Below are 16,832 nucleotides of genomic sequence, written 5' to 3' on the forward strand. Positions count from 1 at the left end.
TCAATCTGGTCAGGGGGTAACGATTCCATTTCCTCCGGCCTGGGTATTCTGCTGCGGGGAGGCAACTTCACCATCTCTGAAGTTAAGGAGGTGGTCAGCAATCACCTCCTCGTAGCAGATGTAATGTACAACAATGCTCCGCTCCGGTTGATCAACATGTACGCCCCGCTTCAATGCAGCGAGCGGCTGACCGTCTTCCAGCAGCTCCCACTGCTGCTGGCGACATCCAGGCCAGTCATTCTAGGTGGTGACTTCAACTGCATCATTGATGCAGCTGGACGATCCAGGAGTGACAACAGCAAACTGGACCCTACGCCCAGATTCCTAATGGAAATAGTAAAAGATGCCAAGCTGCACAACGTCTTCAGCAAACCTGCAGACGGAGAGCAGTGTATACACCTGGTCAAGATCGGAGGGGTCTGCCCGTTCCAGGATTGACTTCCTGTTTGCATCCAGTGTTGTCACAATCAGATCCACCAACGTCAAGCCCGTGTTCTTCTCTGACCACTGCCCCTTACTGGCCGACTGTCACTTACAGGACGACCAGCTGGTTGGCAGGAGGACATGGAAGCTCAATACTACATTGCTAACATTGAGGAACTCAAAAGAGATTACAAAGGTTGGAGAACGGTGAAACCCCTCTTTGAATCTCCAGTTCACTGATGGGAAGCGATCATGGAGATCAAAAGGTTCTTTATCTCCAAACGTGTTCAGAGGGCGAGAGAGAGAGAGACACACACACAGAGGGAAATGTCCCGACTCCAGAAAAGAATGCAAAATCTGCTCCGGCTGCAGTCGATGGGTGTCGAGGTCAAGGAGGATCTCCAAGAGGTGAAGAGCCAGCAGACTTCGCTCTTTGCCACGGAGGCCTCCAAGATCATCGTCCAGTCCAGAGTCCACTCGTTGAGCAAGATGAGACGTGCTCACGTTACTTCTTCCAAAAGGTACACAGAAGAGCTCTGATCAGCAGCCTTAAGGAAGAGGATGGCTCGGTAATGTCTTTGCAGTCCGACATACTCAGGATCAGCAAATCCTTTTATGCTGGGCTGTACGACATGATGCCCACGGACAGTACGGCCTCCCAGTCCCTCCTGTCATCTATCACGGAGGTCTTAGATGACAGCATGCGGGAGAAACTGGACAAACCGCTAACTCTGGATGTGCTGACAAATGCCGCCAAGTCCTTCGAGACGAGTAAAACTCCTGGAAGTAACGGCTTATCGGTTGAGTTGTATTCGGCTTTGTGGAACTAGTTCAACCCAGACCTGCTGGAAGTATACCAGAGTATGCTTCTGGCCGGCAGCATGCCAGAATCCATGAAAAAAGGCATCATCACCCTCATCTACAAGCAGAAGGGGGAAAGAGGGCGGAAATCAGAAATTGGCAGCCCATCTCACTACTTAATGTTGACTACGAGATTCTGTCCAAAGCCATCACCAGTCGGGTCAAGTCTGCTCCGGAGCTGATGATTCACCCTGACCAGACCTGCACTGTACCCGGCAAGAAGATCTCTGATAATCTCGCGCTACTCAGGGATATGACGGCTTATGTACGGGACAGGAAGGTGGACACCTGCCTCATCAGCTTGGACCAGGAGAAGGCTTTCAACAAGATATCGCACACCTACATGATGGACGTGCTCTCCAAAATGGGGTTTGGGGAGCAAATCCACATTTGGGTCAAACTGCTCTACACAAACATCAGTAGTGCAGCCTCAATCAATGGGTGGGAATCAGAAAGTTTCCTGATCCAATCTGGAGTCAGACAGGGCTGTCCTCTCTCCAGTCTTGTTTGTTTGCTGCATCGAACCTTTTGCTGAGTCCATTTGGAAGGATGTGGGTATAAGAGGGGTGATAATCCCAGGCAGCAGAGGCACTCAGGTCAAAGCCTCACTGTACATGGATGACGTCACCGTCTTCTGCTCGGATCCGCTGTCCGTTCGCAGACTGATGAGCATCTGCGACCAGTTCGAACTGCCTCAGGAGCCAAAGTTAACCAAGGCAAGAGTGAGGCCATGTACTTTGGGATCTGGGCCGACCGATCCTTTGTCCCCTTCACAGTCAGGCCAGACTACCTGAAGGTGTTGGGGATATGGTTTGGAAGGGCCGGGGCGTGCACCAAAACTTGGGAAAGAGCGAGTAGCCAAGGTACACCATAAACTGAACATGTGGGAGTAGCGTTCTCTCTCCATTGCGGGAAAGAACCTGGTCATCAGGTGCGAGGCGCTCACGGTATTGCCGTATGTGGCACAGGTCTGGCCCATACCCAACTCCTGCGTGGCGGTCACCCGATCCATTTTCCGCTTCATCTGGGGATCCAAAATGGACCAGGTCCAGAGGGACATGATGTTCAAACCTCTGGATAAGGGCAGGAAAAATGTACCCAACGTCACCCTCATCCTGACGACCACCTTAGTGTGCAGCTGCATCAAGCTGTGCATAGACCCCCAGTACGCAAACACCAAGTGTCACTATGTGCTGAGGTTCTATCTGTCCCTGGTGTTGCGAAGGATGGGTCTGGTCACATTGCTTCGGAACACTCCATCCATGTCGTACCACCTTTCCTTCATGGAAAAGTTTCTGCGGAAAAACATCTTTGACCACCAATCCATCAGTCGGTGGTCTGCATGGAATGTCCTCAAGGCCCTAAGGGATAAGGGAGATAGTGGATCCTGTCGAATGGTTCTCCGAGCAGACTGCCAAAGTCATTTGGCAGACTGCCTCATCACCAGAACTTTCAAACAAGCACCAAGATGTAGCTTAGCTGATGGCGAGAAGGATCCTAGTCAGATCCTTCCTGCACGCCCGGAGTCTCACCCCCTCTGCACGCTGACCTCTAGGTGGCTGTGGTGGGCAAAAGACTGTTGTCTACCTCCTTCTGAATGTGGCTTTGCAAAGCAGATGTGGAAAGAGATGCAGTGGTTTTTGTCAAGGTTCATCCCAAGCAGCTCTGTAACACAGGAGTCTGTGCTCTACGGGCTGTTCCCAGGGACGCACACAGAGATAAACATCAACTGCAGCTGGAGGACCATCAATTCGGTGAAAGACGCTCTTTGGTCTGCCCGAAACTTGCTGGTCTTCCAGCGCAAAGAGTTGTCCACGACAGAGTGTCGTAAACTGGCACATTCCAAGGTCCAGGACTACATGCTGAAGGACGCACTAAAGCTTGAGGCAGCCGCTGCAAAGGCTCAATGGGGAAAGACCACTGAGTAAGGTCCTTCCGCCATAGTGAACTGAGGGGCTGGACCCATGGGAAGCCCCTCAGGCTGTATGCACCAAATATGGGTTTGCTGTCAAATGTCCATAGCACGTAAAATGGAATGGAAGGGTTGTGAGGCAACTCACTCCTATATTGAAGAAAACTGATTTCCTTTGCACTTTTTGGAATGTCAACTTGGTGCAGTTTTGAATTGTTCTGTAATGTAGTTTTTACAGACTTTTATGAATAAAGTATATTTTTGGGGGGGAAAGTGGATGAATTGGAGCAAATGGGATTTGAGGACACACAGTGAGCAAATAGCTCAAAGAGGGAAGGAGATAGGGGCAGTGATGCATGTGAAGGGTGGTTGGAAACAAATGAGGTAGTGGAAAGATGCAAGGAAGCATAAGTAGTTGGAGGAGGGGTTGCATTTTCCTGCAATTTCCAATTCAACTTGCAGCAATTGATGACTCTTCTTTCCACCAACAGCCAGCCGGCAAGAAAGAAAAAGACAAAAGGGAAACAGAAGTGAGGAAAGCAAAGAAAAACCTAGGGAGAGGGCCCGATGTAACATTTTTCTTCCCATCTCAACTATTTTTTCTCTACTTTCAAATCTACATCCACAACTCTTCCAAGTGACTCCACCATTTAACAGTTTCCAGTATTCTGACTCTATCTCCTTTGTACCATGGACGTCCAGTCCCTCTACACCTCTATCTTCCACCAGGACAGCCATTTCTTCCTTGAACGGAGACTTAACCAGTCCCCATCCATCACCGTCACCCTCCTCCACTTGGCTGAGCCTGCTCTTAATTTGAACAACTTCTCCTTTGACTCCACTCACTTCCTCCAAATAACAAAATGTCACCGTGGGAACCCATATGGGTCCTAGCTATACCTGCCTATTTGTGGGATGCGTGGAACATGCTTTGTTCCAGCCCTACACTAATCTGCTCCTTCACCTCTTTTTCTGGTACAATGATGATTGTATCAGTACCACTTCCTGCCCTTGCTCCAATCTGAAAAATTTCATCAACTTTGCTTCCAATTTCTATCCCTCTCTTGCTTTCAGACGGTCCATCTCAGATTCTTCTATTCTTCAACTTCTTTACTATAAGCCCACCGACTCCCAGAGCTATTTTCATTCCTTCCACCTTGCGCCCTGCAAGGATTCTCTTCCATCTTCCCAGTTTCTCCGTTAAATTTGTTCTGACAATGCCAACTTCCACACCTGTACTCGTGATGGGGAGACTGTGGCGAAGTGGCAATATCAAAGCTAGTAATCTAGAGGCCTAGGCTAATGCCATGGGGACATAGGTTCAAATCCCACCACAGCAGCAGCTGGTTGAATTTAAATTCAATCAATTAATTTTAAAAATCTAGAATTGAAAGCTAGTCTCATCAATAGTGCCATGAAACTATCGATTGTCGCAAAAATCCACTGGTTCACAAATGTCCTTTCAGGAAGGAAATCGGTCGTCCTTACCTGGTCTGGCCTACATGCGATTCCAGACCCACAGCAATGTGGTTGACCCTTACCTGTCCTCTGAAATGGCCTAGCAAACCACTCAGTTCAAGGGTAATTAGGGATGGGCAACAAATGCTGGCCCTGCCAGCAATGCCCACTCCCATGAAAGAATGGAAAAAAAGATCCCTTTGCCTCCGCAATTGAGGATTCCTCTCCACTGCAGTTGAAAGGGCCCTTGACTATATCTGTCCCATTTCCTGCTCTTCTGTCTTCACATCTTCCTCTCCCTGGCAGAATCACAACAGGATCTCCCTTGTCCTCACCATCCACCACACCAGCCTCCACATTCAAGAAATCATTCTCCATAATTTTAGCCATCATCAGCGTAATGCTACAAAACACATCTTCCTTTCCTCTCCCCTTTCAGTATTCCAAAGGGCCTTTCCCTCAACACCACCCTGGTCTACTCTTCCATCACCTGATCCCTTCCCACGAATCCTAACCCTAATGCAACACCTGCTCTTTCACTTTATCCCTTCCCACCATCCAGGGTCCCAAACACTCCTTCCCAGATCAAACAGCGACTTTCAAATTTCGTATATTGCATCTGCTGCTCACATTAGGGAAACTAGATGCAGATTGGGCAATTGCTTGTGTTCACGACCCTGAGCTTCTGGTCACATGCCACTTTAATTGCCCACCCTAATCTGACTTCACTATCCTCGGCCCCCTAAGCTGTTCCAGTGAAACTCAATGGAAGCTCGAGGAACAGCACCGTATCTTTCGATTAGACAATAGCCTTTCAATTTCAATAACTTCAGATCATAACCACTGCTCCTATTTTTTCAGAACAGGTCTTGCACGTTCTGCTGTTACCATTCACAGCCACTCGAGATCCTTCTGCTGTCTCTTGGCTTGTCCCATGACCACCCACTTTTGTCTTGTACCATCATCCATTGTCATTTAATCACTCCTGCTTTCTACCCTATCACAGACCTTGCCTTTTGTTCTTTCATCCCTCCAATCCACACAAAAACATGTATTGTGTTGAGAGTATTGGTATTCCAGTGGCATCACTGGGTCAATATTCTGGAATTCCCTACTTATCATGGAAGCATCATTACAAGAACTACAGCAGTTCAAGGAGAGGTCCCACTACCACCTTCACAGAGAAAGTAAGATGGCAAAATAAATGAGACCTTATCACAGTCACCCACACCCAGCAAATTTGTTTTTATATAAATGACAACTTCCATAATAACAATAGATATATTTTTATACATTTCATTATAAATTACAAAGAACTGAATGTATGAATTTAAATTGGAAACTGAATTTCATCTTCATGCTCTAGTTCAATAATCCAAAAAAGGGGGATCTACGAATGGAGGCAGAGGACATGGCTGAGGTCCTAAATGAATATTTTGCATCTGCCTTTACGAAGGAAAATGATGCTGCCAAAGTCATAGTGAAAGAGGAGATTATTGAGATACTAGATTGGCTAAAATTGATTGAGGTATTAGAAGGCTGGCTGTACTCAAGTTGATAAGTCACTAGGACCATATGGGATGCTGAGTGAAGTAAGGGTGAAAATTGTAGAGGTACTGGCCATAATCTTCCTTAGATATGGGAGTGGTGCCAGAGGACTGGAGAATTGCAAACATTACACCCTTGTTCAAAAAAAGTTGTTGGGTTTATCCTTACACCTACAGGCCCGTCAGTTTAATCTTGGTGGTGGGAAAGCTTTGAAAGATGACAATCCAGGACAAAATCTTTATGTCGTCATTGTCGACAGGAATAGTGCCGGAAGACTGGAGGATAGCAAATGTTGTCCCCTTGTTCAAGAAGGGGAGTAGAGACAGCCCTGGTAATTATAGACCTGTGAGCCTTACTTCGGTTGTGGGTAAAATGTTGGAAAAGGTTATAAGAGATAGGATTTATAATCATCTTGAAAAGAATAAGTTCATTTGCGATAGTCAGCACAGTTTTGTGAAGGGTAGGTCGAGCCTCACAAATCTTGAGTTTTTCGAGAAGGTGACCAAACAGGTGGATGAGGGTAAAGCAGTGGATGTGGTGTATATGGATTTCAGTAAGGCGTTTGATAAGGTTCCCCACGGTAGGCTATTGCAGAAAATACGGAAGTATGGGGTTGAAGGTGATTTAGAGCTTTGGGTCAGAAATTGGCTAGTTGAAAGAAGACAGAGGGTGGTGGTTGATGGCAAATGTTCATCCTGGAGTTTAGTTACTAGTGGTGCACTGCAAGGATCTGTTTTGGGGCCACTGCTGTTTGTCATTTTTATAAATGACCTGGATGAGGGTGTAGAAGGGTGGGTTAGTAAATTTGCGGATGACACGAAGGTCGGTGGAGTTGTGGATAGTGCCGAAGGATGTTGTAGGGTACAGAGGGACATAGATAGGCTGCAGAGCTGGGCTGAGAGATGGCAAATGGAGTTTAATGCGGAAAAGTGCGAGGTGATTCACTTTGGAAGGAGTAACAGGAATGCAGAGTACTGGGCTAATGGGAAGATTCTTGGTAGTGTAGATGAGCAGAGAGATCTTGGTGTCCAGGTACATAAATCCCTGAAAGTTGCTACCCAGGTTAATAGGGCTGTTAAGAAGGCATATGGTGTGTTAGCTTTTATTAGTAGGGGGATCGAGTTTCGGAGCCACGAAGTCATGCTGCAGCTGTACAAAACTCTGGTGAGGCCGCACCGGGAGTATTGCATGCAGTTCTGGTCACCGCATTATAGGAAGGATGTGGAAGCTTTGGAAAGGGTGCAGAGGAGATTTACTAGTATGTTGCCTGGTATGGAGGGAAGGTCTTACGAGGAAAGGCTGAGGGACTTGAGGTTGTTTTCGTTGGAGAGAAGGAGGAGGAGAGGTGACTTAATAGAGACATATAAGATAATCAGAGGGTTAGATCGGGTGAATAGTGAGAGTGTTTTTCCTCGGATGGTGATGGCAAACACGAGGGGACATAGCTTTAAGTTGAGGGGTGATAGATATAGGACAGATGTTAGATGTAGTTTCTTTATTCAGAGTAGTAGGGGCGTGGAACGCCCTTCCTGCAACAGTAGTAGACTCGCCAACTTTAAGGGCATTTAAGTGGTCATTGGATAGACATATGGATGAAAATGGAATAGTGTAGGTCAGATGGTTTCACAGGTCGGCGCAACATCGAGGGCCGAAGGGCCTGTACTGCGCTGTAATGTTCTAATTCTTTAAAAAAATGGTCACTTGGACAAGTATAGATTAATTAGGGAAAGCCAGCACCAATTTGTATTTAATTAACTTGATTGAGGTTTTTGATGAGGTAACAGAGATGGTAATGTATATGGATTTCCAAAAAGCATTTGATAAAGTGTCACAACATAGACTTTCCAGCAAAACTGAACCCATGGAATAAATGGGAAAGTGGTAGCATAGATACAAGGTTCACTGCCTGGCAGGAAACAGAGAAGTGGTGAACGGTTGTTTTTTGGAACGGAGGAAGGTTTACAGTGGGTTCCCCAGGGGTCGGTACTGGGACCACTACTTTTCTTGATCTATGTTAAGGACTTAGACTTGTGTGTGCAGGGCAGAACTTCTAAATTTGCAGATGACACTGTCATTAGAGTTTTGCTTTTTTTTAAAAAAACTAAAGAGGTCATTGTGCCTTTAAGACTGAGGGAAAAAAGAAAAGGACTTTGTGAACTGAATGCTGACTTGGTATTTCAAGCGCGGGCTGTAGAATTTGTATCCAAGCAACCAGAAAGTTTTACGACTATCTTGTGACTTGGTTGTTGAAGGTTTTTTTTTTTAAGTCAGTCTGCAGTGAGAGAGACAAGCTAGCAGTGAACTGGGGCTGTGACTGCTGATAGACCAGAGGAAAAGACCTATTCTCTCTAAAAATAAGCTCCACATTTCTTGGAAAGAAGTGCTACATTTAAGGTGTGGTTTTGACCAGCCTGAAGAGAGAGAAATGACCCCTCGAGAGGAAAAGATCCAGAGAAAGAGGAGTTCCTGCTCTCTGTGGAGAAAGGCTCCTTTGCTGAGAGGAAGCCTGCATTGTTAAAGGTAGCAAAATTCCTATTGTCTCCAGTCTCTGGAAAATCTCTGCCTCAAGAGTGAGTTCTGTAGCTTTTTGTGTTTTTTTTTTAAAGTTCCTGAATTCTCAAGAAGGTTTCTGTTAGATTGCTACTTTAAAAATTTAGACTACTTGCTACACCTTAAACTGAAAGATCTGTGTGACACCTGCTGCAGACAAATTGCCTTGAACCATCACAGACTATTTATCAAACTCCACCTGGTGATCAAGTGGCATCTGACTATTCGACTGTGGGACACCTCACCAATCCAGAAATATCCTACCAGATTCTGACAATTATTTTATTGTTCCTAAGAAACAGTTACAACTCAAAACACCCTTTTTCCCCAGTTAACCGATTTTTGAATGTATGTGTGTGCATGAGGGTTAGGAAGAATAAAGAGTTATAAAATCTGTTCATACATGTAGATTTATCTCATCATTTAAAACTTGGTTTATTAATAGTTAATTTTTTTGTTGTTTAAAGAAACCTGGTTTGGCGTATTTTATTCTGGGGGATAAGTTTAATTTAGCTACATTCCGATAGGTGGGAAACTACTAATATGCTGTGACCTGTGGAGTGGTGGGACTAAATCCACAGTACATTACTCCCACCTTGGTCATAACACAAAACTTGGAAGTATGGTGAACTGTGAGGAGGATAGTGGCATACTTCAAGAGGTCCTGGACAGACTGGTGGAATGGGTGGACATGAGGCAGATGAAATTTAATATGGAGATGTGTGAAATGGTATATTTTGGTTGGAGAAAAAAAAACGGAGAGGCGACATAAAATAAGGGGCACAATTCTAAAAGGGCAGAGGAACAGAGCGATCTGGAGGTATATGTGCACAAATCATTGAAAGTGGCAGGGCAGCTTAAAAAAGTGGTTAAAAAGGCATACGGAATCCTGGGCTTTATAAAAAGAGGCAGAGTACAAAAGCAAGGAATTTATTATGAATCTTTATAAAACTCTGGTTCTGTCTCAATTGGAGTATCATGTCTATTCTGGGCACTGCACGTTAGGAAGGATGTGAAGGCTTTAGAGAGGGTGTAGAAATGATTCATGAGAACGGTTCCAGGCATGAGGGACTTCAGTTCCATGGATAGATTGGAGAAGCTGGGGTTGTTCTCCGTAGAGAAGATCGAGAGGAGATTTGATACAGATGTTCAAATTCATGAGGGGTCTGGACCGTAGATAGGGAGAAATGGTTCCCACTGACGGAATTGTTGCAAACAAGAAGACACCAAGTTAGGTTGCTTGGCAAAAGAACTAACAGTTACATGAAGAAAAACTTTTCTTTTTTTTTTATAAACGCAGGGAGTTAAGATCTGGAATGAGTGTGGTAGAAGCAGATACAACTGGGATTTTCAAAAGGGGATTGGATAAACAAAGACATTTACAGGGCAACGGGGAAAGGGCATGAGAGCGGGATTAGCCGATTAGCATGGACATGACAAGCCAAACAGCCTCCTTCTGTGTTATAACCATTCTATGATTCTATATACGTGGTCCTGATGCCCCACGTGCAACATTATAGGAGACCAATTAACATATTACAAACTTGCAACACAGTCACAAGAAATGTAACAAGTGCTTCCATTACTTTTAATGACCAATACTGACAACTGATCTCGCAGCAGCTAACTTCTTTCAACTTGCATCTCCTAGCTGTCTGTACCTACAAACCCAGAGCCTGCTCCAACTACTACAAAAATGTGTGATTTTTATTCTACGAATTTTATATTAACTAGATGATTGTATTTAATTCACAGCAACTATGGCCCACTCCCTATTAATTTCCCCCACCTATGTGTTCATAGCTGCAACCTTGCATCCCTGGTGCTACCCAACTCCCCATGATGTTCCAGCTCCTCCTCTTCCTTTTCTTCCAAACATTTAATCTCTTCTGCTTGCCCATCAGCTCCCCTGCAATTTTTCTTTGTCTCGCCTATCCAGCCTGCCTTGGCTTTCCCACCACTACACAATCCTTCGACAGCCCCCAGTTCTCTACCACTGATGCCTGTCAGCTAATTTTTTTTTTTGGTCATTAACAGTTTTTTTATTTCTCCTCTTCATCTCCATTTCATTTCTTCCCCCTCCCCCACCACCCCACCCCGCCCAGACAATTCCCTCCCATTTTTTCTGTACCTTTTCTCTTTCTGTTTCCTGTCATTATTTCCTCATTTTTCTGTTACCCCTAATCCCCATTAAAATCTACTGCAGCAAAATATATTAGGGTGCAGAAATCAATGAAACACTGGGAGACAAAGAAAAAGCACCGAACACCAACACAAATCAGGTAACAGAGAAAAATCAGTCAGCTGCACACGTTTCTGCTTTATCTATCTCTGCGGAACATGTACAAAATTCACTGAAGAAATATCAATACATTAGTAACATACACAAACCAGGAAGAACAGAAATGGAACAGTGGATATAGAGAGTGGAAAAAAAAACAGTAGAATAGCTACAACATCCAAATAATAAAACTTAAAAATATATTTTAATCACAAAATCACTCACACAGACAAACACACAATCATAAACATCTATAACCATGTTGACATCAGCAGAGGCACAGAGCTCAGTAACAAACGTAGCGAGAATGAAACACATCATGACAACTCTGCAGACAAGAAAAAGACAAAGGCAATCACTGACAAATGCAGACAAAACAAAAATCGCAAGGCAAAGCAACTCACCAGGAACAAAGTCACTGGTGACCTAAGAGTATATGTTGAAAGTCTTGTATATAGCTACACTTTTCACCTTTGTCACACTTTATCCTAGAACAACCCTATTGCTTTCAAACAGTGTGTTCTCTTTGAGAAATAACATGGGAGATCTAACTGGAAAGCAGAACTTGACTGACCAATTTCTTCCTCAGTCGTTAATTAGTATCCTTTAGCAGTCAGAGAAGGTAACCTGCCAGTCCCACCAGTCTGGCTGCACATGCTCCAGTCCCACACTACATTCTGGCTGCTTGCGCATCCCCGATTTTAATCGCTCCAACACTGGTGGTTGTACCTTCACTACCTAGGCTCTAAGCTCTGGAATTCCCTCTGTAATCCTTTCCGCCTCTCTACCTCTCTCTCCTCCTTTAAGACGCTCCTTAAAACCAACCTGTTCCGACTGCCTCAATCTCTTACTGGGCTTGGTGTTAAATTTTGTTCGTTAAACGTGCCTGCGAAGTGCCTTGGTATGTTTTAGTACTTTTATTTATTTATTTAGAGATACAGCACTGAAACAGGCCCTTCGGCCCACCGAGTCTGTGCCGACCATCAACCACCCATTTATACTAATCCTACACTAATCCCATATTCCTATCACATCCCCTCAATTCTCCTACCACCTACCTACACTAGGGGCAATTTACAATGGCCAATTTACCTATCAACCTGCAAGTCTTTGGCTGTGGGAGGAAACCGGAGCACCCGGCGGAAACCCACGTGGTCAAAGGGAGAACTTGCAAACTCCGCACAGGCAGTACCCAGAATCGAACGCGGGTCGCTGGAGATGTGAGGCTGCGGTGCTAACCACTGCGCCACCCCGAATTGTTATTGTTATGACCAATGCGGACTGTAAATCTTTGAAAGCAAGAGGGAGTTCTTCAAGTGCACGGCCCCTTTTATTTGTTTGCGCAGCTGTGCGCTCACAGTAATTTAAAGGAACCAACTGGTTTGCGATCCACAAGGGGACTTTCAGGTTGCTGTGCAGCCGCGCAGCTTAGAGGAAACATTGTTTATGACTGTTGATGCCCTCAGGACATAAAGGGATGGCCAACAAATGCTGTGTTGCAGGCATTACCCAAATCCCAACAACAAATTTTAAAATGCATAATTCAGATGCATCATTCTTATGCACCACTTAGCTAGTAAGAAAATAAATGAAATTAACTTTGCTGCGACACAGCAGAAGAGCAAGATCAAGCATAAAAAGTATGACTTCAGGCATTTTAAACATGCAACCCTACAACAGCAGTGTCAAAAAATATAAAATGAATTAGAACTGAATAACAACTTTCCAAATGTCTAGCAGTGTCATATTAACCAGCAATCATTCACATCGAAGCAAGAAATTGTAGTTTTTTAAAAAATAAAATCAAAGCAATAAATACTTATATAGTTTGCGTTAAGCAAGATTTTTCTTTCCACCCTGCATCACAACCTTTAAACAGCAACAGTTGACTAAACATTTTTTTTTAAAGAAATAAAACACACGTGACTATTTTTCCAAAAATATAAATTCGGATTTAGCCTTGATCTGCCCAATCAAGCAAGCACAAAAATATCAAAACTTTTTTCCAGCTGTTAAAACAAATGTCTGCAAATTTCAATTCAGAATTGCCTCCAGTACTAAAAAACAATACCTGATCAGTGTAGAACGAAAATATAATCAACTCGGTCATCTGTAGGCACACTGGGATGCTTTAACATCCCCAATTTAAAAAATCATCTAGATTAAGAGCCCAGATTACTCACCAGCTGAAGACAGGATCATATTTCCAGATTTCTGAACCTCATCAAATTTTGCAAAAATTACATTCAACCTGTTAAAACAAAAGAAATAATGAACATGAGATAAATGACCTTCAAAATCTGTAAATGATCTTTTTACAAACTGAAACAATAAGATTCTGAATTTAACAAGTACAGGGAGCCACAATAACACCAAAGTCTACACTGTCAAAAAATAAAAGCAAAATACTGTGTATGCTGGAAATCTGAAATAAAAACAGAAAGCACTGGAAACACTCAGCAGGTCTGGTATCATCTGTGGAGAGGGAAGCAGAGTGAACCTTTCAGGCATGTTTCAGAACAGAGTTTTTATCCTACACTGTCAAATACTGCTCTGCCATGAAAAAAGATATTAAATTTCAAACTTTAAAAAAGTTGTTGAATGGCATCATTCATGGCATAAAAATGTAGATTTGGAAATTTAAAAAAAAATTACAACTGGACTGTCATCTTGTTTTACATGTCTCACCATCTCTATTGAATGAAACATGTTGCCCATACTAAAGATGAACTCCAATTATTATTCAGTTCCCCAAATGTTACACTTAAAGAATAATTACCTAGTGTCATGAAGTTAACTTTTCACAGAATACGGTCTTAGCATTTGAACTATTTTTTCTGCAACAGGCAGATAGACAGACTCGAAAGTTTAATTGTTTTTAATTTATTTTTCACAATTCTTTTTAAAATTTATATCTTATCGCTCAACCTACAATGTGTTAAAAGGGTGAAATTCAGGTCAGCATTTCATGCAGGAGTGAAGATTCTACCAATTTGGGAGTTTTACATGCTGCGGTCGAGGACAGCATGTGGAGGCAGACAGACTCAGGGTGTGCAGGAACAATCTGACTGGGAGGACTCTTCTCACCACCAGCCAAGCGACATCACCAAGCTAAATTACCCACCACCTCTGGAGTGTGCCTTTGAAAAGCAGATCTGGAAAGAGATGCAGTGGCTTTTGCTGATATTCATCCCAAGCAGCTCTGTAATGCAGGACTCAGTGCTCTACAGGCTGTTCCCAGGGACACGCATCAAAATAAACATCAACTGCTGCTGGAGGACCATCAACTCGGTGAAAGATGCACTTTGGACTGCCCAAAACTTGCTGGCCTTCCAGAGCAAAGAGCTGTCTATGACCAAGTGTTGTAGCTTGGCACATTCCAAGGTCCAGGACTATGTGCTAGGAGACGCATTAAAGCTTGGGGCAGCTACGGGATGTTCTGAGGTCTGAAAAGTGCTATATAAATGCCAGTTCCTTCTTTTACAAATCAGTTAACAATTAAACATTTAATTTGCTAAGCTCCTTCTGAAATACTGAAATGCAAACACTTTCAATACAACATTTTCCCCACTTCCTAGTTATTATCTATATGAAGCAATTCAATTACCAACTTCCAAAAGCCTTTTCAATTTTATTCAAAATTACAGTAGCATTAAGTTCTCAAGTCTTGCATATAAATTGGATAATTCCTAAAGCTAGAACAAGGAGGCACAAACATCACATTAATAGCCCCATATCAACCTTAGCTAGTTTAAACATGTATCAATTTTCCTTTTTTCCCCAATTCAAGCCTATATTTGATTTCTTGAATATGAAATTACACTGAGCTACCAGGCAGAACCTCATAAGATCATAAGAACTAGGAGCAGGAGTAGGCCGTCCGGCCCCGCGAGCCTGCTCCGCCATTCAATAAGATCATGGCTGATCTTTTCGTGGACTCAGATCCACTTACCCGCGCTCCCACCGTATCCCTTAATTCCTTTATTGTCCAAAAAGATATCTACCTTAGCTTTAAAGACGTTTACTGAAGAAGCGTCAACTACTTCACTGGGAAAGGAATTCCATAGATTAACAAGAAGTTCCTTCTTAATTCAGTCCTAAATCTGCTCCCTCTAATCTTGAGGCTATGCCCTCTTGTCCTAGCTTCACCTGCCAGTGGAAACATCCTCTCTACTTGTATCTTATCTATTCCCTTCATGATTTTATATGTTTCTATAAGATCCCCCCTCATTCTTCTGAACTCCAATGAATATAATCCCAATCTACTCAGTCTCTCCTCATAAGCCAACCCCCTCAACTCCGGAAATCAACCTAGTGAACCTCCTCTGCACCCTCTCCAGTGCCAGTACATCCTTTCTCAAGTAAGGAGACCAAAACTGCACACAGTACTCCAGGTGCGGCCTCACCAGTACCTTATACAGCTGCAACATAACCTCTCTGCTTTTAAACTCAATCCCTTTAGCAATGAAGGACAAAATTCCATTTGCCTTCCTAATTACTTGCTGTACCTGCAGACCAACCTTCTGCGATTCATGCACAAGGACACCTAGGTCCCTTTGCACAGCAGCATGCTGCAACTTTTTACCATTCAAGTAATAATCCTTTTTCCTGTTACTCCTACCGAAATGAATGACTTCACATTTATTAACATTGTATTCCATCTGCCAGACCTTTGCCCACTCACTCAATGTATCTATGTTCCCCTGCAAAGTTTCACAGTCATCTGCACACTTTGCTCTGCCACTCATCTTAGTGTCATCTGCAAACTTGGATGCCCTACACGTGATCCCCAACTCCAAATCATCCATATAAATTGTAAATAATTGCGGTCCCAACACCGATCCCTGAGGCACACCACTAGTGACTGATTGCCAACCAGAATAGCACTCCTTTATCCCCACTCTCTGCTTCCTGTTAGTCAACCAATCCTCTATCCATGCTAATACTTTACCCCTGACGCCATGCATCCTTATCTTATGCAGCAGCCTCTTGTGCGGCACCTTGTCTAAGGCCTTTTGGAAATCTAGGTACACCGCATCCACTGGGTCCCCATTGTCCACCTTGCTCGTAATGTCATCATAGAATTCCAAAAGATTTGTCAAGCATGACCTGCCCTTCATGAACCCATGCTCTGTCTGCCCAACGGGACAATTTCTATCGCGATGCCCTACTATTTCTTCCTTGATAATAGACTCAAGCATCTTCCCCACTACAGAGGTTAAGCTAATCGGTCTATAATTCCCCATCTTTTGTCTACCTCCCTTTTTAAAACAGTGGCGTCACATCTGCTGTTCTCCAATCAACTGGGACTACCCCAGAGTCCAGCGAATTTTGGAAAATTACCGTCAGTGCACCTGCTATTTCTCCCGCCATCTCTTTTAGTACCCTGGGATGCATTCCATCAGGGCCAGGAGACTTATCAATCCTTAGCTCCATTAGCTTGCCGAACACTACCTCTTTCCGTAATAATGATTGTTTCCAGGTCCTCACCTACGTTCGTCTCTTTGTCAATTACTGGCATGTTATTAATGTCCTCCACTGAGAAGACGGATACAAAATACCTGTTCAATGCCTCAGCCATTTCATCATATCCCATAACTAAATTCCCCCTCTCATCCTCTAAAGAACCAACGTTTACTTTAGCCACTCTTTTTCGTTTTATATATTTATGGAAACTTTTGCTATCTATCTTTATTTAGATTTCGAGATACAGCACTGAAACAGGCCCTTCAGCCCACCATTAACCACCCATTTATACTAATCCTACACTAATCCCATATTCCTACCATATCCTCACCT

General features: G+C 43.7%; 1 protein-coding gene across 9 annotated transcripts in view; it reads right to left on the minus strand.

Annotated features, from left to right (window-relative positions):
• The window catches only part of clasp1a (cytoplasmic linker associated protein 1a), a 367,909-nt gene that overhangs the window by 247,573 nt on the left and 103,504 nt on the right, over positions 1-16,832 (minus strand). For all 9 annotated transcript variants that reach the window (XM_068034903.1, XM_068034902.1, XM_068034909.1 and 6 more), the window contains exon 8: positions 13,217-13,284. In XM_068034903.1, the coding sequence (XP_067891004.1) occupies positions 13,217-13,284 (68 nt within the window). The remainder of the gene's footprint in view (positions 1-13,216; positions 13,285-16,832) is intronic.

Source organism: Heterodontus francisci, chromosome 7 (assembly GCF_036365525.1).
Source record: "Heterodontus francisci isolate sHetFra1 chromosome 7, sHetFra1.hap1, whole genome shotgun sequence".
Lineage (NCBI taxonomy): Eukaryota > Metazoa > Chordata > Chondrichthyes > Heterodontiformes > Heterodontidae > Heterodontus > Heterodontus francisci.